The sequence below is a fragment of the Indicator indicator genome, chromosome 3 (assembly GCF_027791375.1).
Source record: "Indicator indicator isolate 239-I01 chromosome 3, UM_Iind_1.1, whole genome shotgun sequence".
NCBI classification, from domain to species: Eukaryota; Metazoa; Chordata; class Aves; order Piciformes; family Indicatoridae; genus Indicator; species Indicator indicator.
In genome coordinates, this window is record NC_072012.1 from 51,838,654 (window position 1) to 51,864,315 (window position 25,662).

A 25,662-nucleotide genomic window follows, 5' to 3' on the forward strand; every position below is an offset into this window, starting at 1 on the left:
ACACCTCAGTCACCCACCATGAACTGTGGGGCAGGTCCAGGTACCTCGAACTCACAAATGTAAGAAGTGTTTTGGAAGGTTCTCAGATGAAGGTTGTTTCTTATCTGCTTAATCTCCACTTACTAAAGCCCACTACAAAGGGTAAGTTGGAAACCTCATAGAAATCAATTTAGTGTTCTACATACAACTAGCAAGGCCACATTCAAGGCTAGATCCTGCAAAGTGCTAAGTTGTAGAATCATAGAATGGTTTGGGTTGGAAGGGACCTGTGAAGGTCATCTAGTCCAATCCCCCTGCAGTGAGCAGGGATATCCACCACTAGGTGAGGTTGATCAGAGCCTTGTCAGTCACAGAATGATAGAACCACGGAATTGTCAGGGTTGGAAAGCACCTCGAGGATTATCAAGAGTTCCAACCCACCCTGCCATGGACAGGGACACTTTCCACTAGATCAGGTTGCCCACAGCCACATCCAGCCTGGCTGCAAAAACCTCCAGGGATGAGGCTTCCACCACCTCCCTGGGCAACCTGTTCCAGTGTCTCACCACCCTCATGGGGAAGAATTTCTTCCTAACATCCAATCTGAATCTACCCACTTCTAGTTTTGTTCCATTCCCCCCAGTCCTATCACTCCCTGACACCCTCAAAGGTCCCTCCCCAGCTTTCTTGTAGCCCCCTTCAGATACTGGAAGGCCACAAGAAGGTCTCCTCAGAGCCTTCTCTTCTCCAGACTGAACAACCCCAACTCTCTCAGTCTGACCTCATAGCAGAGCAGCTCCAGTCCTCTGATCATCCTCATGGCCCTTTTCTGTCCCTTCCCAGGGACAGGGTGATCAGCACCATCTATTATGAGAACCCAGCCTGTACCATGCTTGGTGAGCTTTCAAAGGCTCTTCAGAAGAAGTTACCAGTAAGGGTATTTCAAAGCATCTCTGTTGTAGAGCATAATGGAGTTGGTGCATTAGCTGTGATAGTGTGAAGCAGGCAAGGAGTGTTTACTCCTGAATAGTTCAATTGTTTCTTCTTTATTTTATTTTTATTTTATTTTATTATTTTATTTTATTTTGTTTTGTTTTGTTTTGTTTTGTTTCGTTTTGTTTTGTTTCATTTTTTTAATTTTATTTTCATAGAATCATAGAATCAGTCAGGGTTGGAAGGGACCACAAGGATCATCCAGTTCCAACCCCCCTGCCATGGCCAGGGACACCTCACACTACATCAGGCTGGCCAGAGCCTCATCCAGCCTGGCCTGAAACACCTCCAGGGATGGGGCCTCAACCACCTCCCTGGACAACCCATTCCAGTGTCTCACCCCTCTTTATTTTATTTTAGTTTAGTTTAGTTTAGTTTAGTTTAGTTTAGTTTTATTGTATTTTAGTTTATTTTATGTTTATTTTATTTTACTATTTTTGTTTTTTATTTTATTTTATTTCATTTTTATATGATTTTACTTTTGTTTTATTTTATTTTTAATTTTATTTTAATTTAATTTGATTCTATTTTATTTTTTATTATTTTATTATATTTTTTATTTTATTATTTTATTTTTTAAATTACTTTTTATTTTTAAATTTAATTTTATTTTATTTTATTTTCTATAGTAACTCACAGCTACACATAAGCAAGCAGAAGAATGTTCATTTTATTAGGAGCTGGGTGTTGCCTTTTGAATATCCATAAAGTATTTGAGCAGGAGAGATATGTAAATAGCACAGGACCTTCCAGCTGCTGTGAGTAGGTCCTACCCTACTGACAGTGTCTGGAATGCCCTCTGCTTTGCTCTGTTTGTGTGCACTTGAATGGTTTTGAACACTTTCCTATTTCTAAGCCAAGCAATCAGGCAAAATGCAGGGCCCTGGGTGCAGTGAGATGTTGTCTGACCTGAGCCTGCCTCTGCAGGAGGAACATGCTGAGCCTGATCTCCTGAGCAGAGCAGCAATGGACTGAGGAGCTGTATGCAGCTTCTTTGCTCACAGGCTTTGTAGCCTGCACTTGTGCCAGAGGTGCCCTTGCTAAGCTTTCTCTCAGCCATTCTCCCACTGCTAGTTGCATCTCTCTCTTGCTTCTTTCTCCACTTCCAATTCTCTCTTGCTCTTGTCACATGTAATGTGCTGTAACAACAATAAAATGCCTTTCCCTAGGTTCTGTGCGTGGAGCAGAGGTTGTAGCTCTAGCTGGTCTCCATTTCCATGAAGATTATTGCTAACCTTCATTACCATAAGCAACTCCAGTGAGTTTTCACCCAACTCCCCAGCACTGTTTTCTTCCCTGCCTTTGTCATTTGTGTGCCTGGTTAGCCTCATGAGTTTGGAGCCTTGCTGCTCCCAGAAAAGTCATTACTTAGCCACAAGAGGTTACTTTCAGGACTGCACATCCTAGGAGTGTGTTTAAGACCTCGGGATTCCCCATAATGGAGAGTTCAGAAAAGTACAAAGGTAAATCTGTGTGCTACAAGCTGATCCAAGTCAAGAGTTCAGGAGAAAAAGGCAATAGGAGAGGTCATCCTTTCCAGGTCAAGGCTAATTACTGAAAAGAATGGAAACAGCCTTGAAGTTGTTAAGGAAAAAGGTATAGACAGAAGATTATGAATGCTTCCTGTGTTCCATAGGAAATTAAAACTTCCTAATTTCCTTTTTTTTTTTTTTTTTCCTGTGGTAAGGCTATTTCCTATTGAAATCAGGAGCTAAACCAGTTAATTGTGGGGGTTGGTTAAGGAAGATGGGGCCTCCTTTCATGGAACTCACCCCCACATAACTAACTAAACCAAGGTGTCAAATCCTGACAGAAGGATTCCCAGTTTCCATTCCCAGCACAGAGAAGTAAGTGCTGGTGAAGCAATTTAATTCTAAGGATTTTAATCAGACACTGTAAATTTTGTCTCTATACCACTGTGAATAATGATGGATTGAAACTTATTTATGAAACAAATGTCCTTATCGGTCTGGAAAATTCAGGATACTCATTTTTATCTCCTCCCCTGTGCTCTGTTATTGCTGTGTGGTTTTAGTACAATCACAGAAGCACAGAATGTTAGAGGTTGGAAGGGACCTCCAGAGATCATCCAGTCCAACCCCCCTGCCAGAGCAGCATCACCCAGGGGAGTCTGCACAGGAATGCATCCAGGTGGGATTTCTCCTCATACTGAGCTGAAACATTCTCTGTTCAAGTTTGTCTCCATTGTTCCTTGGCTTATTCCTGTGCACCACCCAAAAGAGCCTGGCCCCCTCCACTTGACCCCCAGCCCTCAGCTATTGAGAGACATTGATCAGATCCCCTCTCATCCTTCTCTTCTCCACACTAAACAGTCCCAGGGCTCTCAGGCTCTCTTCACAGGGGAGATGCTCAAGTCCCCTAATCACCCTCATGGCTCACTGCTGGGAGTGCCAGAAGATGAAGATGTGATGGAGAATCATCAGGCAGCTTTGAAAAATCAAAAATCTATGTATTTGGAAAAAAATGTTAAAAAAGTACAACCACAGATGTGGTCCTGCTATAGCGTTTAATACACCCAGAGGTGAACAAGAAAGCCAAAGGCATCCTGGCTGGGATCAGCAATGCTGTGTCCAGCAGGAGCAGGGAGGGGATTGTCCCCTGGCACTCAGCTCTGGGGAGGCCACACCTGGAGTGTTGTGTCCAGTTTTGGGCACCTCAATCCAAGAAAGATATGGAGGTGCTGGAGCCAGGGCAGAGGAGGGCAAAGAAGCTGGGGAAGGGTCTGGAGAATAAATCTGATGAAGAGAGACTGAAGGAGCTCAGGCTGGTTAGTTTGGAAAAGAGGAGGCTGAGGAGAGACCTCCTGGCTCTCTACAACTACCTGAAAGGAGGTTGTGGAGAGGTTGGTGCTGGTCTCTTCTCCCAGGTCATTAGTGATAGAACAAGAGGGAATGGCCTCAAGCTGCCACTGGGTAGGTTTAGACTGGACATTAGGAAACTTTTCTTCATGGCAAGAGTGGTGAGGGACTGGAATGTGCTGGGCAGGGAGGTGGTGGAGTCCCCAAGCCTGGCTGTGTTTGAAGGTGGTTTGGCTGTGGTGCTTGGGGCTGTAGTTTAGGGGTGAGCCTTGTAGAGTAGGGTTCTGGGTTGGCCTTGATGATCCTGAGGGGCTTCTCCAACCTGAATGTTTCTGTGATTCTGTGATTGTTCCTTTCTAAAACATACAGACTAAGTAAGTGATGAAAACAGGGGTGCTACTCCTGTCATAAGCCATAAAGACAGATGTTTGTGTCCCTGTCCCCTGATTAATTTATTTAACAAATACCATTGAACCTCCTAATGAGCAATGATTGTCCAATGCATGCTACCGTCAACAATTTTACATTCCAAACCATAACTTCTTAGGTCATACGTCAGCAAAAGATATGTGTGGCTTGAGTTGAGTTGAGTCCCCAAGCCTGGCTGTGTTTGAAGGTGGTTTGGCTGTGGTGCTTGGGGCTGTGGTTTAGGGGTGAGCCTTGTAGAGTAGGGTTCTGGGTTGGCCTTGGTGATGATGAGGCTCTTTTCCAACCTGAATGTTTCTGTGATTTCTGTGATCTCTGTAGCACTGCTGGTAACAAAATAAAGCCAACCAGATGTGCTCCTGCTCTGATGCTGCTTTGGAGAGACCAAAGTGTGGATTGCAGGACGACATTGCCCAGGCCTTGGCTCTCATTTCTCATGAAGTTGCAGTGTGTTTGTTGGGATATTAATGCCAAACCTAAACCACCCCAAATGGAGCACGTTATGAGCCTTTGACAAAACTAATCTTGTAACAGTGCCCTAGACAGAGATCAATTCTCCTCCTCCCCAAGTGCAGCTGTAGTCTGAGTGTGGAAATCCATTGTAAACACCTTCAGAGCATGTCAGGCCTCATAAAACTCCTATCCTAGGCTAGGAGGTAGATTTAAGGACAATATTCTGCAGTTCTATAGGGTGAAAGGAACTCCTCCTATGCATCTGCTGAGCCCATTTCTTTTCAAAGGTTGATTTAAATGTTAGTTTTTATGATGTGATATTGCTAAAACCATGGCTTTATGGCAAATGTGTTCCAATGCAATAAAAATGTGCTTATTTTTCTGCCTACTCAATGAACTCAGAATAAAAAGCCTTAAGGGAATGTATATATTTAATAGATTTTCTGAATTAACCCCCCCTCCCTACAATTAAAATCATAATCTTTGGTGGTGGTCCCATGTAATATTTTGTAGCTGACATTCATATACAGTGAGTTTTGATGGGACTTCTGCATTTTGCTAAGTTTCCTCTCTGGCTAATGAGCATTTCTGCCTGGCACTGATTGTTTTTTTTGATCCACTTGCTCTTTTCTTTCACTGATTGTTTTCATAGCGTGCCTTATGTAGCATACGGTTGGATTCCTGCTCCAGTTTTACCCTAGACATTATTAACAGTGTAAAGCTCCTCCTCTGCATGACAGCACTAATCACAGGATGTTAGGGCTTGGAAGGGACCTCTGGAGATCTTCCAGTCCAACTCCCCCCTGCCAGAGCAGGACCATAGGATCTTGACCATGAAGGCACATCTTTCTCTCATGGTTAACCAACCCACTGCCAGAGCAGGACCATGGAATCCAGCACAGGTCACACAGGAGCACATCCAGACAGGGCTGGAAAGCTTCCAGAGAAGGAGACTCCACAACCTCTCTTGGCAGCCTGTTCCAGTGCTCTGGGACCCTTACAGTTCCTCCTCATCTTGAGGTGGAACTTCCTATGCTGCAGTTTCCATCCATTGCTCCTTGTCCTCCTCTCTTGTGGCCAGAGGAACTTCTTGTTGCCATCCCACTGGATCCTGTCTCTAATGATGACCAGAGCAGATGCTTTGGTTTTAAACAAAGCTACAGACAGTTCAGTTGCTGTGCAAGGCACTGGCAGCACCAACTGTCAGGAATTCCCTGTTTTGTGGTGGATGTGATGTGATGGGAGTGGAAAGGCTAAGCAGAAACGTGACCCTTGCCACAGGTATCTTGGATGAAGCACTGTTGGAAAAATGCAGACACAGATGAATAGTCTCACTGTGGCACACAGCATGCACAAGTTTGTTGGAAGATGCCCTGGGAAAGGAAGTGGGAGTGAAGCACTGGAAGAATGACTAATAAGAAGTAGAGGGGAGTCATGCACAGGGTAGCAGAAGTTCAGCCACTTGGCTGATCCATCAGGTGGGTGGCTTACAGCTGGAGCATCACATCAGACAAAGTCACAGGAAGAGCTGAGTGATGGCAGCCACAGGGAAGAAGACCACCAGGAAGACTGGAGAGTGGAACAATCCTTTACTGTCACTAATCAGGGTGAGAAAGGAAGAGAGGATACAGAATGTGATTAATGCAGTTACTCACAGCTCTGACTCAGGGCTGAATGGGTGTTACTGCTCAGTGCTTGCTTGCAGATTGTGCTTTGGTCATTGTACAAACAGCAAGAGTACAAATGGAACATGCCAGGAAGCCCCTGGGAAAGCAAAGGTTACCAAGGCAAAAGAGATTAGGTGGACAGTTTGCAAATGAGAACAAGAATGTGTAAACCTAAAAGGACATCTATCTCAAGTGTATGACCACCAGGGATAAATTCTTTACACAGGAACTGAATGGGCCAAACTAGGGTGACATACACCTGGATCTGATATTCACAGAGAAGGAAGAGTTAGTTGTGGATGTGATTATCAGTGTCAACCTTGACTGCAGGGACCACAAAATAGTAGGGTTTGAGATGCTGAGGGGAGTAAGAAAATGGTCCTGCTCTGGCAGGGGGGGTGGACTCGAGGATCTCTGGAGGTCCCTTCCAACCCCTCACATCCTGTGATCCTCTGACCCTGAAGAATTAACAGCTGAACAGTCACAGTAGGTGAGGAGCATGGCTGCAAGTATGAATCAATGGACATGCACCATAATCTCTGAATCTCACTTGTCACAACAAGACAGGGGGACCAGGTAAGAGCAAATGAAGAGGAGAAGCCAGGAGAATCCTGCCCAAGTGTCCTGTGACAACTCTGAGGGGAGCTGAGTTTAAATAGTTTCCTGAGCTCCTCAGTTTGTGGCCCAGACTGTACATCCTTGTATGCTGCTCTGAGTATCTGACCTTATGGGAATTCCATAAACCTGATTTGCAAACTCTGAACTTGCCTAAAGAGATGAGGACGTTCATCATCTTGGTGGACCCTCAAGAGGCATGTCCTAGGCCAGGCAACAAAACCTATTTCAGCCTAGCCCATGCTAGGATGCTGCCTGTCTGGTGGCTAGGACTGTGTGTCTCCAAGTGTACAGCTTAGCCCATAGCTTGGCACAGGGATTCTCAGTCCAGGAATCACAGGATCACAGGATGTTAGGGGTTGGAAGGGACCTCAGGAGATCTTCAGAGACCAGCCCCTCTGCCAGAGCAGGACCATAGAATCTAGCACAGGTCACACAGGAACACATCCAGATGGGGCTGGAAAAGTCTCCAGAGGAGACTCCACAACCTCTCTGGGGAGCCTGTTCCAGGGCTCTGGGACCCTTGCAGTAAAGTTCTTCCTCAGGTTGAGGTGGAACCTCCTGTGCTGTAATTTCCATCCATTGCTCTTTGTCCTATCCCAGGACACAAGTGAGCAGAGGTTGTCCCTTCCTTCCTGATAGTCAGCCCTCAGATATTTAAACACACTTATTAGATCCACTCTCAGTCTTCTCCACACTAACCATCCCCAGGGCTCTCAGCCTCTCCTCATCAGGCAGTGCTCCAGTCCTTCATCATCCTTGTAGCCCTCCCTTGGACTCTCTCCAGCAGATCCCTGTCCCTCCTGAACTGGGGAGCCCTGAACTGGATGCAACATTCCAGGTGAGGTCTCAGCAGGGCAGAGTAGAGGGGGAGGAGAACCTCCCTGGCTCTGCTGGACACACAGTTCTTAATGCACCCCAGGCTCCCATTGTCCTTCTTGGCCACCAGGGCACATTGCTGTCCCATGCAGAACTTGTTGTCCACCAGGACTCCCAGGTCCTTCTCCAGGGGGCTGCTCTAGCAGAATGGGTGCCTCACTTTTGGAGGAGCCTTGTAAGATGAGCACCAAACCCCCTGGGGCTCCTATCAGCAAACACACTTCTTCTTGGGCACAAGCCTACAGTCCTGGGACACAAACAAGCAAACAAACAAACAAAAAAAAAAGACTATTTGCATGCAAAGCTTTTACAGATTTGGTCACTTTGACCAAACTTTTATTACCCAGTTTATGGACCTGTGACAGAAGTCTAGGAATCAAACAACATGGGGAATCACAGAGGCTATGATGTTTATTGTGCTGAACAGACTGTGATAAACCATTAAAGGAACATTTTCGACAAGCAAGCGATTCGAAGTACAATCAATAAGACAGCAACTCTACGAGAAGAACAAAGCAAAAAAAAAAAAAGTTAGAAGACACTCAAAGAAAAAATAAAAAAGGGAAAAAAAAGTAAACTGTAGTAAAAACATTTGGAAGCTTTTTTTTTGTCTTTTTTCTTTTTTTCCTGCAAACACACCTCTCTTGCAGAAATGGTAGAAGAGATAAATGTCCAGTCTTAGTTAGCAGTGACCACTGACAGCGAGGAACAGTCGTATAAAATTTATCTCCCACAAAAATAAACTATATATATAAAAAATTTTATGATGCTCTCACTGGTTCAATGGCCACCTGCAGGTTTGTTTGTTTGTTTTGTTTTTTTTTTTTCAGGCTGAAAAATAATAATAAAAAAAAAACCACCAAAATAAAAAATGAGGTATAGTAGGCCCTAAGAGGTAGTAATGTGTTTTGATTGTACTACAATACATAGAAAAAAAAAAATACAAGATTCAGTTCATCAGAGTGGTCTCTTGGAGGTTGAAGTTGTGACACATACTCAGTGATTGTTTCTGAGTCCTTCACTGAATACTGTGGTTTAAGAAAAAAAACAAACTGAAAAACCCCCCACAAAAATAAATGCAAAAAGAAACCCCCGCAAGGGACTTGCTAAGGCTTGAGTTCAATGCCCTTTGAAGCCAGCAGAATGCCTTCTGCTGCCTTCAAGTGACAATAGATTTGGCCTGTTGGAGCTACTGCCTAGCTAAGGTCATTTCTCTTTTGCTCAGTGTTGAGGTGTGCAGCTGCAATACTCTGACACCAGCTCCTTTTCAGCAGTTTCTGTCACTGAGCCCTCTTGCAGGCTTTTGTGGAGGTGACATTTCTTGCCACTGCCTCTTGGAAGAAGCAAGAAAAAGAGTTCTCTTTGACTGCATTTGGCTTGGGACTAAAGCCATACACGGACAGAAGCCTTCCTGAGAAACTACCCCTGGCCTGGTTATTAATAACAACAGTACAAAGTACTGCCTGGGAAAAGAGAGGAAGAAGGGAGATTAAACAGAAATAAGAGCAAAGGAAACAGGAGGAGGGAGAGAGAGAAAAAGCAAAAGTGAGAGAGAGAGAGGAGAATAAAAAAACCAAACACCCCAAACCTCTACACAAGAAGCACTTAAAATAAATCTGGCTGAAACATATTACAAAAATCACATTTGTGTAAAACACAGGAAAATACTGGTCAAGTATTTTCTTACAATCTACTAATTTTTTTTAAATTTTTATTTAAAAAAAAAAGAACAAAAACAGAACAAAAGACATATTTGTGATTGCATTATGCAAAAGCTGAGCTTGTTGCTTCCCACCTACAAAGCTTCAAGTTTCTTTGAAGGTTGCAAATTTTTTTTTTTGCTCCTTTTTTTTTAATAATTATTTTTTTATTTTTTAATATGAAAGTAAATGTAAAAAATGTGTTCTTTTTTCTCCTTTTTTTTCTATTCCCATCCCCACCCCTCCATGAGTTATTTTACAAAAATAGTTTTGAAGTAGGGATTTAAGTTGCAGTCCTAACTGTTTCAAAATGTCTCAAAAAAACCAACCCCAAAAACCCCCAAAAAAACCAAAACTACTGCTGAAAAGTTAACAAGTTCATTCCATTTCAAGTCTGGAGGTAGGTCTTTGTCAATTGATTAGTCTATTTCTTTAAACAATCCATTTGAGGTACAAACTTGGACAGCAATATTTAAACATTAGAGCTAAATTATTATTCTCTCTCTCTTTTTTTTTCTTCTTTTCTTTTTTTTTTCTATGTCATGTAGTGTCATTGAAGAAAATTATCCTCACAAACCTATCAGCGATTCAGTACAAAAATATATTCAAGTTAACAGTACTTTAGACAGAAGTCTAGCAGAGAATAGGGTTAAGAACGTAAAAAAAACCCCAACAAACCCAAAACCAAACAAAAAAAGCAAATGAAAACCAAACTGAACAAAAAAGAAGAAAAATAAAGCAAAAATAAACCTCAAGCAAACCAAGAGAAATCAAAACACATAGTCATGCCAAAACACAATAAAGATATTGCTTCCTTAACTGCAGTTAAGTGTTGAAGTAGAAATAAGGGGAGGAAAAAAACAACACAAATGCACCTACTCATGATCATCTACCCAGTAAGAATTTTCTGCATTGAGTGTGTCTTAGCAGCATTGTATTCATCAGTCTGTTGAGTTCATCTGTAAAAATCAGAGGTAGTATTGAATAGTGTGGGGGGGGTAATATTGCATCTGGTGCTATAAAAGTGCTGCTTTGAATGAAAAGATGGAGGAGAAGTGCCACTGGCACCCAGGGGTGCTCAATGGACCATCCTATGTCAAAACATCTATTGCTTAAAGTAATGCATGAGCTTAGCTGAGGTACGTGGTGTTGGTTCTTGCATCGTGGCCAAGGAGTAATGAGGAGGGGATTGAATTGTTTTGAAATACCAGGAGGGGGTGAGTGGAATTGGTCAAAACTAAGTGAAACACGTGGATTCCTTTTGTTCAGGTATGTCTGTGATTACTTCTGAGGCACCTTCCTGGAGGTTTTAAAACACTTTTTTCTCAATAAAGACTTAGTCAATAATGGCATAAGAGTGTTTGGTGTCAGTCATCTTTTGTTTCCATAGAAAACAGAATCACACAATTGTCAGGGTTGGAAGGGACCTCAAGGATCATCCAGTTCCAACCCCCCCTTGCCATGGGCAGGGACACCTCACACTAGATCAGGTTGCCCAGAGCCACATCCAGCCTGGCCTTAAAAAGCTCCAGGCATGAGACTTCCACCATCTCCCTGGGCAACCTGTTCCAGTGTCTCACCACCCTCATGGGGAAGAACTTCTTTCTAACATCTCTGGCTCTCCAGAAAGCTGACTCTGGCTTCCTATGGTCCAGAAGATGAGGGCTACTCATTTTGTTTCCTACTGCTTCTGCTGGTAATGTTTGTATTTGGAACTATATAACAGTATCTTTGTCTTTCTTCCCTTTTGCAACATGAAAGTACCTTTCCGTGTCGATTTCTTCCTTCCAACCACCAGCTGAATGAAGTGAAAGGTCAGCTTTCAGGTTTTTGTTTTTTTGTTTTGTTTTTTTTTTTTTTATCCTGAAATAACAGTAAGTCTTAAAATAAAAAAAAATCAAGTAAGTCTACAAGATGGTTAAAAACCAACCAACCAAAAAAAAAAACCCAAAACCCCCCCAAAAAACCCCAACCGAACAAATAAAAAACAGGGGAAAAAAAAAAAAAGAGCAGTATCTATCTCTTATCTTTGGTGTTCTAAAACAGGGAGTTCACTAAGTAGGGAGTGGGTTGCTGAAGTGTTGCAAGGCTTCAGTGCTACACACCCAAGCCTCTCCTATTTCAATGCCCATGACAATGACTTATGTTACACATTTCTTGTTTTCTGTGCAGTGCAGTGAATGACACAAACCTGATTCAGAGCTCTTCTTTACCCATTCACCCTTACTTAGCAGCTCAAACAAACTATGAGTAGGTTAAGGGGGGAGAAAAAAAAAAAAAAAGGAAAAAAACCAAAACAAAACAGTAATTAAAAAGTTGCATCATTAATCTGTGTCCCATTTGTGTTTACAGCAGTTTTTCACTAAACCTGGGACTGGGAAGGGATTTACAAAGATGATGATTAGTCGAATCCTTTTTAAGGCTAAGTGACTTTTTTTCCTTTGTTTTGGGTCTTTTTTTTTGTTGTTGTGGTTTTTTTTGTGGTTTGTTTTTTTTTTTCCCCCAGGCAAAAGTGGAAAGACCATGGCAATAGAAAATAAGTGGTCAAGGCAGTGTCTTCTCCCTTCAAAAGACCCAACTGCTGATGAGGTAGAAATTGCATGGTGTGGTCTCCTAGTCTTCCTCTGCAGACTCTTGTGAGGACGTTTCTTCAGTCTCTTCCTAGAATACAGAAACAGAAAAAAATAAAGACTGTGGTAATCCCAGGGGTTTTAGGCTGCCACCTCACTTTACTCTCACGCAGCTGACAGCTACCCCCTGATAATGCAATGCCCTTTACAGCTGCTGTGACACCTCAAGAAGCCATTCAGGGGTGAACAGGAAGATCCTCTGCTCTCGGACCCCACCACGCTGCCCCGCCAGGGTTTTCTCATACCCCAGGGGTGCCAAGAAAAAGTAATCTATGCTGTGCTCTGTCATGGGCCTCTTACAGCCAGCAGAAATAGGCAGCTAGAAAATGGAAAGTGTTTTGAGCAGGTATTCAATGTTAAGTGGCTGCTTTGGGACATCTTTTCCTGCTCGCCAGCTCTCCTCCTCCGTCCCAGTGCTGCCTTCGTGTTTGCCTTCAGCAGGCCTGTCCAGATGTGATGCTCTTACTCTGCTTATTTAACAGATGTGCAGTACCCTTGCAGGACACGGGTGGTAAACTGGGGCAGCAACCATTTCTGATAAAAGAGGCTGTCAGTGAAAAGTTGTTTTTTTATCAGATGTTGCACATCATCACCTAGGCCAGCACGGGAAAAGATCTAGGAAGAGGAGGAATTTACTCCCTCAGTCAACTGAGACCTTTTAAGAACGAGCAGCTTAAACCAGCTTAAAACAGTCTTCATACTTTAATAGGTTTGATTTTCCACATGGCTTCATTTTGTCTGGGTGGCTAACTGACACAATTTATAACTCTCTTCCTTTCCCAGGCCACTACAGTGCACCATTCAGCAAAGCATGCCTTAAAGCTGGCCTGAGCTACACGACCAAACTTCCATTCATTAGTGTTTGAAACACCTCAGCTGTGAAGGGCTCCCTAAATGCTACCATGTGTGACACTGCTGCAGAGGAGCTGCATCAAGGGAAAAACACTGAGCTTTAATCATAGGCCACCACTCACTGCAATCCCCTTTCAAAAGGTTTCAACCTCCCACCCCAACCCTCCCTGCAAGAGAAGGCTGGAGGGGGAAAAAAAAAAAAGAAAAAAAAAAAGAAGCTGTAAATCCAGGGAATAAACATAAAGTATAAATGAATGGATGACGGCTTAAAAAATACAACCACAGCAGCATCAAGCCATGAGATTTCACACTGGTTTTGTTTAGTCTGCTTTGGGTTATGCGGGAAATGTGAAAAGCATGAAGGCAATGCTCCCCTTTCTCCCATCATAGCCCTACCACCCCCTGCCAAAGCTTGGGCCTCAGGTATTTAAGGCGGGAGGTTTATACCTCTTGCCTAGGAAACAGGCCATGACGCTGGGGTACTCTCTCGAGCACAAAGCAAGAGGCAGCATGATCAAAGCTGTGGGCAGCAGAAAGAGAGCAAAGTCCTGTGCAGCCACCCTCTGACCTGGAATTTTCCTCTAGTATCTCAATCCCAGAAGATATCAATTTATCATGCAGATGAACAATTTCTACCTCACAACAACTTGGGTCCCCTTGTAGCAGGCTTACATTGACAGTGCTGCACTGAAAATAATCCCTGGTTTAAGAAATGATTGAGAGGCATTTTTCCTCTGTCCCTGGTGGCACTGGGGGACCTAAGCTCACACTCCATCAAATGCCACTGACAGAATCACAGAATCACAGAAACAGGTTGGAAAGGACCCTCATCATCACCAAGGCCAACCCAGCACCCTACTTTACAAGGCTCACCCCTAAACCACAGCCCCAAGCACCACAGCCAAACCACCTTCAAACACAGCCAGGCTTGGGGACTCCACCACCTCCCTGCCCAGCACATTCCACTGCCTGACCACTCTTGCCCTGAAAAAATGTTTCCTAAAGTCCAGTCTAAACCTACCCAGTGGCAGCTTGAGGCCATTCCCTCTTCTTCTATCACTAATGACCTGTGAGAAGAGACCAGCACCAACCTCTCTACAACCTCCTTTCAGGTAGTTGTAGGGAGCCAGGAGGTCTCCCCTCAGCCTTCTCTGTTTCAAACTAACCATCCCCACCTCCTTCAGTTGCTCTTTCCTCTTCAGACTTACTCTCCATATAATGCATTCTCCCTGCTTCTCTTCCCCACACAAAAGCAATGTGACTGTTACAACATTTCAAAGAGAACTGGTATCTAACAGGCACCTAAACAAGGGAGAGAATTTGGGCTGCATGTTGAGAGACAGTACAATGTATGTTGGTTTGAGCATTGCTAATTCAGAATTTGGGATCACAGGATGTTAGGGATTAGAAGGGACCTCCAAAGATCATCCAGTCCAACTCCACTGCCAGAGCAAGACCATAGAATCTAGCATGGGTTGCACAGGAACACATCCAGACAGTGCTGGAAAGTCTCCAGAGAAGACTCCACAACCTCTCTGGGGAACCTCTTCCAGTGCTCTGAGACCTTTACAGTCAAGAAGTTCTTCCTCATGTTGAGGTGGAACCTCCTGTGCTGTAGTTTCCATCCATTGCCCCTTGTCCTATCCCAGGGCACAAGTGAGCAGAGCCTGTCCCTTCCTCCCTGACACTCAGCCCTCAGATATTTACACACATTGATTAGATCCTCTCTCAGCCTTCTTCTCTCCAGTCTAAACAGCCCCAGGGCTCTCAGCCTCTCCTCCCCAGGCAGTGCTCCAGTCCCTTCATCATCCTTGTAGCCCTCCCTTGGACTCTCTCCAGCAGATCCCTGTCCCTCTTGGCCAGGGGAGCCCAGAACTGGATGCAATATTCCAGGTGTGGCCTCACTAGGGCAGAGTAGAGAGGGAGGAGAACCTCCCTGGCTCTGCTGGACACGCAGTTCTTAATGCACCCAAGGATCCCATTGGCCTTCTTGGCCACCAGGGCACATTGCTGTCCCATGGAGACCTTGCTGTCCCCCAGGACTCCCAGGTTCTTCTCCAGAGGGATGCTCGTGGCAAACGCCAGCTTTGCCTCCAAGGTGTGTTAGTTAAAAATTACAACTGTGGGTTCTGTGCTGTTAACACACTACAGGTGGACATGTTTTGCTGTTTGATGGTGAAGATGTGCTTCACATCTTCCAGCCCTGTGGCCAGCCACGAGCCTCTCACCATAGTTTCCCAGCAAAGAGCAGCACACAGGTGGGTGCAGAAGGGCAGCTCTCTTCGCTTTATGCTTGGCTGGGCAGGAGACTCCTGAAACTTGATGGACTCATTTTGCGTGACACTGGACTTCCGATCACACCGTTAAGAAGCATGGGGGAGAGAGACAAAGCCTGGGGAAGGGACATGCTTCAGAGCCCAGCCAGGGGGGCCACAGAAAGCTATTCTTAGTTAAAGAGTTGCCCACTCCAGTGATTTTTACTGTTAGTCCCACACTATGTATTTGCTTTTTTGCTTTTAGCCCCTGCTGTAGTGACCAAGTAAATAATGAAAAGCTCTTCCTTCATCTCTCTATAGATGCTCATGAGCTGAAGGATGAGTTTCTCTCATCTGCATATGTACATGCAAATGGCTGTACCTGTAGAATATGGAAGGAAAAGACACCAAATACCAGCCTAGCCCTCCCTATTTTAATAATAATAATGATATTATTATCATCATTATCATCATTATTATTATTCAACTTCATATATATTAAAACATAATAATGATAATAATATATTCATCTTCATATATATTTAATAATAATTATTAGTAGTAGTATATAATACATATGAAGGTGAAGCTTTGTGTTTCATTATTATCATCATTATAGTTATTGTTCAACTCCATATATATAACATAACAACAATGGTATTGATAATAATGATGATAATATATTCAATTTCATATAAAATTAATAATATAATAATTATTAGTAGCATATAATACATATGTTGGTGAAGATTTATTTTTCTATTCTTACAATTATTATCATTATTATCATTATAATTATTATTCAACTTCATATATATTTGAAAATAATGATAATAATTATTAGTATATAATATATATGTTGAAGATATTACCATCATCATCATAGTTGTGGTTATTGTTACTATTATTTGTTGTTGTAATTATTATTTGTTGTTGTTATTATTTGTTGTTGTTGTTGTTGTTATTACTATTAACCATTTGAGGCTGACAGACTTCAAATTCACACCAGTCAGGCAAAGACCTTTTTCTCATGAACAAAATCTGGCCAAAGGATCAGACTGTTGTGCAGCAAAAAGAGAATTTCCCTTCATTGAGTTCATTCCTTGCAATGGGCTAAGATAGCTCAGCTACAGATGAGTGGTTTCAAGTCAACCTATCATGTAAGTTCCTTGTCAAGACACCACTGCTGCTCTGAACTGCTTACAGTTCAAACAAAGGGATGATACAGATCAGCTACAGAGGGACCCAGAGGAAGAAAGATTCTGAAAGAGAACTTGCAGGTGTATGGGACAGGAACAGAGAGTGGCTTCTTGCACTCGTGAAAAAGTGGTTGCAAATACTGGAAGGTTGTGCAGCTGTGAACTTCAACCCACCCTTTGCCTCTACGGCACCCACAGGCACAAGCACTCCCCAGAAGATGCAGGGGGCAAGTGTTCTGGAAACTATGCACCTCTTAGAAGTCACAAACTGGCTCTGCACAGAGTCATTTCAGCCAGGGATTCACTGAAGTGCATTGTTTGGCATGTCAGAGCATGGGGCACCTCAGGGGAGGGATGCTCTCACAGAATCACAGAATTAACCAGGTTGGAAAAGACCTTCCAGATCATCAAGTGCTTTACCACCAACTAGCACCTTCCAGGCATTTACAAGCCCTCACAGAACCACCAAGGTTGAAGGCATAGCTATACATGATAGGAATCCCAGAATCACAGAACTGTCAAGATTGGAAGGGACCTCAAGGATCAGCCAGTTCCAACCCCCCTGCCATGGGCAGGGACACTTTCCACTAAATTAGGTTGCCCAGAGCCACAACCAGCCTGGCCTTAAAAACCTCCAGGGATGGGGCTTCCACCACCTCCATGGGCAACCCCATCCTGAGTCAAAAGTGTCAAAGGAGGAACTGAGGCTGGAGTTGTGTGGCAGTTTTAGGCTGTGCCTATGAAAATTTTCCACAGATCTTGAGCAGAAAGTGATAGAATGTAAAAAATTACCATTGGATGTAAAAGTGAAAATAGTAAGATCTAAATAATCTCATTGGTCTGAAAACTAAGATAAGGTTAGTTGTGCAAACTCTCTTTTTGCTTTCTTAGCTCTAGCAGATACTAGCTGCTTGCTTCTGCTGGTTGCTTCTGACCTTGGATGCGTTTCTTTGTTGTGGCTAAGTACTAACAAACTATGCTCTGCTCTTCTCTCTCTGGGTGGGGGGAAGGGAGCAGAGAGAGGGAAACTGTTGCTAACCCCCTGGTTTTGTCCAGGGGTGTTCTTGTGCTGTTTTATAAATTGTAAATATATGTACACATTGTCTATTTTGTACATATTCATTGCACTCCATATTTCTAGACTGCAGTCGTGCTTGTAAGTATAGCTTCATTTGCTTCCATCTGAGCTAGTCTGACAATTTTATGCTGGGGGGGTAATTTCAACCCACCACAAGTTGTATGCACTTTGTAAGCCCAGAGGTGCTTCTGATGAAGCTGAAGAGACGAGCAGGAATCCAGAAGGGAAGCCACGGTCACGAGAGCAGCCGTTAGAAATCCAAGTCGCTCGGTCAGAGCCTGACAGCCACGCAGAGCATAAATTCCGCAACACCACCACAGGAAGTGCTCAGTCAAGAAGCAAAGGATTCAGATTACACAGCAGCCTTAGTTCAGGTTGTTCTCACTTTTGAGGTGCATTCACTGTTGTTGTGGTGACAGAAGGGTGACAAGTGTTAATCGAGCGTCAGCGCTCACAGACCCAGTTTTGCCTTGAGCAGCTACTCCCAGGGGTGTTTTGTTTGCTGCTGCGGCAAGCTAGAGAAAGGCTGGACCAGCAGACTGCAAAGAGAGAGCTGAGAAAGCTTCCAGCTAACCAGGTTGGATTTGGCTACCAAGGAAGCCACAGCCACACAGAGTTTACAGGAAGTAGGACAAGCACCTGAAGGGCAGGGTAAATACTCATATGCATAGCTCAGTCTTTACTCTTTGCTATTAAGGCAATACTTCAGGTAGCTCCCCATGCATCCGTGTGCCCCCCATACATGCATCCTCAAGGGCTGACTGATGGGAGGGTGTGTTGCAGAAGCAGTTTTACTTGGCACATCCTGTCCTTGCTTGTCCCATGTGTGGGTAGGTTCATCCTGAGTTGTTACAGATCACAGTATGATCACGAGACCACAGGATGTTAAAGGTTGAAAGGGACCTCCAAAGATAATTGAGTCCAACTCCCTGATGGAGCAGGAGCATAGAATCCAGCACAGGTCACATAGGAATGCATCCAGATGGGGCTGGAAAGGCTCCAGAGAAGGAAACTCCACAACCTCTCTGGGCAGCCTGTTCCAGTGCTCTGTGACCCTTACAGTGAAGAAGTTCCTCCTCATGTTGAGGTGGAACCTCCTGTGCTGTAGTTTATATCCATTACCTGTGAGGGTCACAGAGCACTGGAAGAGGCTGCCCAGGGAGATTGTGGAGTCTCCTTCTCTGGAGACTTTCGAGACCCATCTGGATGTGTTTCTGTGTGACTTCTGCTAGATTCTCTGGTCCTGCTCTGGCAGGGGGATTGGACTGGAAGACCTCCAGAGGTCCCTTCCAACTCCTAACATCCTGTGATCCTGTGAAAGCCCCTATGTGTACAAACTTTTGACAAGTCTTTTGATGGGCATCACTGTTAGGGGGCTGGCAGATGTAGACACTAGACTGGGACACTCACCTCTTGCTAATACTGGGCCCCACCAGGAGACTAAGGACAAATGTTTCCAAAAGGCTCACGGCAGGTATCTGCCCTCAGAAGGGCTACTGTGCAGGGGGCTGACAGCACTGTTGTTAGCCCTGATTTAATGGTGGTGAAGGTAAGGAAAATGACCAGGAGGCAGGACAGCAGGCTTCAGTTAGAAGTGCTGTCTGCAGCCAGTATGCCCTGTTTGGGTTTTCCCAACACACAGTTTCAAAATATGAGATGCTTGGTGGGATCTGGCTGCCTGAAGATAGGAGCCTGGAGCTGGTTTTTAGATGCTCTGGGTATCTCATCTGGTATCCAGCAGTCAGGCCAGAAGGGTGCTGGTCTCCTGTGTCATGCTCGCCTGTTCTGCAGGGATGGCTGTCTCTGGGATGTCTGTCTCTGGAATGTCTGTCTCTGGGACAGAACAAAAAGGGCACAGAACAGCAGTGTGGAAATACATCAACCCACTAACTCTCTCCAGAGCTATGATACTGCTGCATTTCTGCTTTTGAAGGTTCTCCACTGTGGAAAAAAACATAACTGGTGTATACTGCAGGAATATGTGAAGTGATAACCACTACCACATGTACCTGATTCATAAAGCTCACATGTGGCACCATCCAGAATAGAGCTGTGCAGGAACGACCAGATTTACACTACAGTATCTTTCCAGGTCACAGATCACAGGATCACAGGATTTTAGGAGTTGGAAGGGTCTTCTGGAGATCTTAAGAGTCCAACCACACTGCCAGAGCAGGACCAGAGAATCCAGCACAGGTCACACAGGAGCACATCCAGACAGGGCTGGAAAGGCTCCAGAGAAGGAGACTCCACAACCTCTCTGGGCAGCCTGTTCCAGTGCTCTGGGACCCTCACAGTGAAGTTCTTCCTCATGTTGAGGTGGAACCTCCTGTGCTGGAGTTGCATTCATTGCCCCTTGTGCAAGTGAGCAGAGCCTGTCCTTTCCTTCCTGACACTCAGGATGCTTAGGGGACTTGAGCATCTCCCCTGTGAAGAGAGACTGAGAGCCCTGGGGCTGTTTGTTCTGGAGAAGAGAAGACTGAGAGGGGATCTGATCAATGTCTATCAATAGCTGAGGGGTGGGGGTCAAGGGGAGGGGGCCAGGCTCTTTTGGGTGGTGCAGAGGAATAAGACAAGGAACAATGGGTTCAAACTAGAAGATAGAAGGTTTCAGCTCAACATGAGGAGAAACTTCTTTCCAGTGAGGGTGACAGAGCCCTGGAACAGGCAGCCCAGGGGGGTTGTGGAGTCTCCTTCTCTGGAGAATTTCAAACCCACCTGGATGCATTCCTGTGTGGACTGCCCTGGGTGACCCTGCTTTTGGCAGGGAGGGTGGACTGGATGATCTCTGGAGGTCCCTTCCAACCTCTAGCATTCTGATTCTGTGTAATCCCCTGGGGCAAATCTCCTTCATGGCTACTTCAAGGTGAATTGTTTTTGTCTCAAGAGGCTCACTGGCAATTCAGATGACAATTCTTTTTTTTCTTTTTTTTTTCACTTTCTGCTCATGAATATTTGAACAGCAGATTAAAAAAAAACACTAGAACCGATCTGCAGGATCACAGTAATGGAGCTACATATGGAGCTTCTGAATTTGCCTGAGCTTTTATTTTATAACAAAGTATTAGCTATTGGCACAGAGTTTGCTGGCTGCTTGAATACATATGTCAAAAAGAACTGCTGACAAGAGCAACTTGCAAACTGTGGACCATTGTCTGCTGTTAACTTGTCTGAAATCCCCTGTCATGCAAGCTAATATTTTCAGAGGAGTTCCTAAAGCCAGCAAGTGGCTCCTGTAGGAGATGCGGGGGCCTGCTCTGTGCCCAGCTGTGCCACAATGCCATCTCGACTGCCCCCCAGCCAAAACTCCAAACTGCTTTATAAATACATACAGCACCAACAGACACTCGGAGCAGGCTTGCTCTGCATGAAGCTTAGGGTGGGATCATAGAATCACAGAATGGTCCAGGCTGGAAGGGACCTCCAAAGGTCATCCAGTCCAACCCCCTCTGCAGTCAGCAGGGACATCCCCAACTAGATCAGGCTGCCCAGAGCCCTGCCCAGCCTCACCTTGAATATCTCCAGGGATGGGGTTCAAACCACCTCCCTGGGCAACCTGCTCCAGTGTTCCACCACCCTCATGGTAAAGAACTTGTTCCTAACATCCAATCTAAATCTGCTCTTCTCTAGTCTGAAGCCTTTGCCTCTTGCCCTGTCCCTGCAGGCCTTTGCAAACAGTCTCTCTGCAGCCTTCTTGTAGCCCCCTTCAGGTTCTAGAAGGCTGCTGGAGGAACTGAATTAGCTGGGACAGCTAGACTGAAGTTACTGGGGCTGCACTGGGACTCAGCTGCTGGTGAGCATGGCCCAAGCCAACAACAGTGCCAGAAGTCAGATCCACCATCCTTGCACACTCAGGAACCACCACCACAGATCCTCTTCCTCTGCAAGGTGTGGCCAAGTTTTGATCCTTAAGTAACAAGTTCAGATAACTGGAGGGGACCAAAACAGTGCTCAGGAGGATTCCCTCAGGACAGTGCAGGACAGGACATTTCTCTTTAAGTTAGAACAGCTTTCATTAAACAATAGAGTCAAGTATCTTCTTCCTGTTAGATCAAAGAGGATTCAAAACCATTCTTCTCTCTCCTGGCTTATCTCTCACTAGAACTGTTTGATATCATGGAAAGATAATGACTCCTTTTGGTCACTTTTAGAGAAAGAGCTCATCTGACACAGGATTTTTAAATCTAAGAGGGCTCACACTGAGAACTTCCAGAGGCAGCAATGAGGCTATCTGACATTTAGACACCCTAGAAAGTACCTGCCTAAGGCTCCACCTATCAAAATCTCCTACGGAAGAGCAGGAATGAAACCTCAGCTCCAAGTGCACAACCTTGCCATGGATTTTAGAGCAGCCCTGAAGTTACCTCAGCAGTGAGGCTTCTGCAAGGCAGTAGGTCATCCAGCACTGCAGCCTGCCCTGCAAAAGCTCTTTGAAACTGAGACTCAGCTGTCCAGATTACGTCAGGCCAGATTTCTTAAACACGTTTTGGCATCTGAGTACAGCAAGTGCCTTTTTGACCTGACCAGGTCAAAATGCTTTGAAAAAAAATCTGTTCCCCATGTGATTAAAAGGAAAGTGAAAATCTCCAGCAAAATCTCAGTGCTGGTTAGAAGATTTTTTTAATTTTTTTTTTTTTTTTGCAGGAGGCACCATCTAAAGTCTGCAAAGCAAAGGTCTAAAGCTAAAATGGTGCTTGAAAGTAATTGCAGGTGCTGTGCTAACACTGACAGAGACATATTTTGTCTTGGAGAGCTTCAACCCCACAAGATGTAAACAGTTCTGATGGGAAGGAAATAAAATACTAAGGGAAAGAAGGCAGTGGTACTCTTAGAAACATATACAACTGAGCTGGACTAACCTCAGCTTTGAGAAGCTGCTCTTATGAACCTCTTATGGAGGCTTTAAACTGGAGGAGTGGTAAACTGCTATGCAGTCACACAGCACACTATGCTCCAGGGCCAAAATCTAGAGTGGAGCATAAGGCTCTAATAATAGTCTCTAACCAGTATTATGAATATCTTTAATTAGATGTAAGAGTGAAAATAGGTGCATGCCAGTCTTTAAATATCCAACATTTTGTTGGAATGCTGTGCTTCACTGCATTAGCTCTGCTTCCTTGTAGCAGTGGAAATGGCAAACCCCAAAAGAAGCCTGGAGGCCACACTGATAAACCTGAGGAGTCTGCCTTCCTCCTGAGCCACTTGAAACAGCATCAATTTCTGAGCAACAGAAGAATCACAGAAATGTTCAGGTTGGGAAAGACCCTCAGGGTCACCAAGTCCAACCAAGAACCATACTCCAAGATGCTCACCCCAAAACCATAGCCCCAAGCACCCCATACCAAAATACCTTGAAACACATCCAGGCTTGGGGACTCCACCACCTCCCTGCCCAGCACATTCCAATCCCTGACCACTCTTGCCATGAAGAAAAGTTTCCTAATGTCCAGTCTAAACCTACCCAGTGGCAGCTTGAGGCCATTCCCTCTTGTTCTATCGCTAATTGTCCCTCTTGTTCTATCACTAAACTAATGGTTTAGTTGATTAGATGGTGTTGGGTGGTAGGTTGGACTAGATGACCTTGAAGGTCTTTTCCAACCTGGTTAATTCTGTGATTTGTGTAACTACCTGGGAGAAGAGACCAGCACCAACCTCTCCACAACCTCCTTTCAGGGAGTTGTAGAGAGCCAGGAGGTCTCCCCTCAGCCTCCTCTCTTTCACACTAACCATCTCCAGCTCCTTCAGTCACTCTCCATCAGATTTATTCTCCAGGCCCTTCCCAGCTTCCTTGCCCTCCTCTGCCCTGGCTCCAGCACCTCCACATCTCTCTTGGATTCAGGTGCCCAAAACTGGACACAATACTTGAGGTATGGCCTCCCCAGAGCTGACTACCAGAGGACAATCACTTCCATGTTCCTGCTGGACACAGCATTTCTAATCCCAGCCACGATGCCTTTGGCTTTCTTGGCCACCTGGGCACACTGCTTGACAGCGAGGACCTCAGTGAAGGCATTCCAAAATGGAGTAAGGAAAGGAACACTTAGGACAACCTTTGGAATGAAATGAAGGTCAAACCCACATCATTTACCCTTTTCCATCCCCTATTTGAGAGAATGAAAAAGAGAAGAAAGAAATGTCCGTTACATTTCTATTCTCCTTCCCCACCCCACTCCCCCCCAAAAAAAAAACCCAAACCCTGACTGCTTGTTACAGACAGGAAGCAACTGCCAGAAGTTATTCACCTCCCATCCTTTATCACCGAAAAAAAAAAAAAAAAAGAAAAGTTTTATGGCTGCCTCCACAGAGCCACTGGCAACTGCAGTTTGGGGAACAGCCATCTATCAGTAGTGATAAAGAAGGCATCTTCCCTTCTGAATGCCAGCTGAGAGGTTGTGCCAAGTGATGAAGGCCGCCCGCACGCCGGAGCCGCGGCTGTGAAGTGCTGAGGAAGAGACTGCAAACCTGCAGCGGCCGGCCCGCAGCCTGCGCACACCTCACCGCATGGGGGCCCAGCCACGCGGCACGGCTGAGCGGCAGCCGCCGGGGCCGGCCCCACCTCCCCACTGCAAAGCGGCTGCGGGACGGGAGATACCAGAGCCTGTCACAGGGCAAGGGCACCGGGGACATTTCGATCAGCCCCGGGACCGAGCAGCCTGCCCCTCCCAGGGGGGGCCTCAGGGCGGGCAGGGGCAATGGGGGCTCTGCCGCTGCCCTCGCTCTCCCTCAGCCACCCCCGGCTTGGGTTTTTCCCTCTCTTTCTCACAGATGTATCACAGAAGCAACCAGGTTGGAAGAGACCTCCGAGATCATCAAGTCCAACTGATCACCCAACCCTATCCAATCAACCAGACCATGACACTAAGTGCCTCATCCAGGCTTTGCTTAAACACTTCCAGGGACGTCAACCCCACCACCTCCCTGGGCAGCACATTCCCATGGCCAATCTCTCTTGCTGGGAAGGATTTCTGTCTAAGATCAAGCCTAAACTTCCCCCTGCACAGCTTGAGACTGTGTCCTCTTCTGTTGCTGGCTGCCTGGGAGAAGAGCCCAACCCCCACCTGGCTGCAACCTCCTTTCAGGTAGCTGTAGACAGCAATGAGGTCTCCCCTGAGCCTCCTCTTCTCCAGGCTGTTTCATTTCTGCAGGAGAGAGTTCATCATACAGGGTTCTACCTCCCCCTCAGGTTGTGCTCAGAAGAGTTCCCCCTCCACCCCCCCTATAAATGAGAAACATATTTCTGAGAGTTGGGTTCTCCAATCTGGTTCATCAGAGTTCACAACATGAGACTTTGTGGTATAAATTCAGCTAATTTCTTTTTTTCCTTACAAACCCCTCCCCCCCCAAAGTAGAAAAAAAAAGAAAAAACAAAACAAAAAAAGTTAAAGCTTAACAGACTTGTAAAACGCTTTTAAAACCCGTCTGGAGAGTTTAATCACAGATCTTACCACACAGGCACTGGGTACGGCCGTGTGCTGCCAGTGGAGTATTTAACTTTGAGAGCTAAAGCTCTGGGTTTAATTTTCCAGTTTCAGACTAAACAGCAGGTCTGCAGCAAAAAGGCAGGGCGGCGACTCCTGAGCAAAAGAGGGCAAGGGAAATGCTTTTCCTGCAAGCTTTACTGATTGTGTAACCACTGAGTACCTCTCTGTGCAGCTGAAAGCACAAAATCAGAGACATTTGTCTTGGTTTTAATAAACGACACCACCACCCCCCTTCCATCCCTCATCCCCTCCCCTTTCTTTTTTTTTTTTTTACTGCAAAGAATTCTGCTGCTATTTTATTATGTAATGCTGCAGGCTAAAAATACAACCCTAATGTAAGCCATCTTGCCAACAGGTCTAGAAATTCCAGGTAATCCAAAAAGAGTAGTTATGGTTTAATGATACATTCTTCTTGACATCTCAGTATGTTCAACTCCTGAAGGATTTAGAGTGATGCATTTAGAGATTTCCCCCCCCCCCCCCAACTTCTTGAGTATGGAAAGATCTGGAGCCTTTCCATCAGTGTGATGGAAAGGTCTGGAGCCCTCAATATAGGAAGGACATGGACCTGGTGGAGCAAGTCCAGAGGAGGGCCATGGAAATGACCAGGGGGTTGGAGCACCTCTGCTACGAGGA

At 45.1% G+C, this 25,662-nt stretch overlaps 1 protein-coding gene across 1 annotated transcript in view; it reads right to left on the minus strand.

Annotated features, from left to right (window-relative positions):
* Positions 1–24,172, minus strand: part of CCDC107 (coiled-coil domain containing 107) — an 80,904-nt gene extending 56,732 nt beyond the window's left edge. The window contains exon 1 of the mRNA XM_054400005.1: positions 24,044–24,172. Within this exon, the coding sequence (XP_054255980.1) occupies positions 24,044–24,172 (129 nt within the window). The remainder of the gene's footprint in view (positions 1–24,043) is intronic.
* Positions 24,173–25,662: the final 1,490 nt, after the last annotated feature.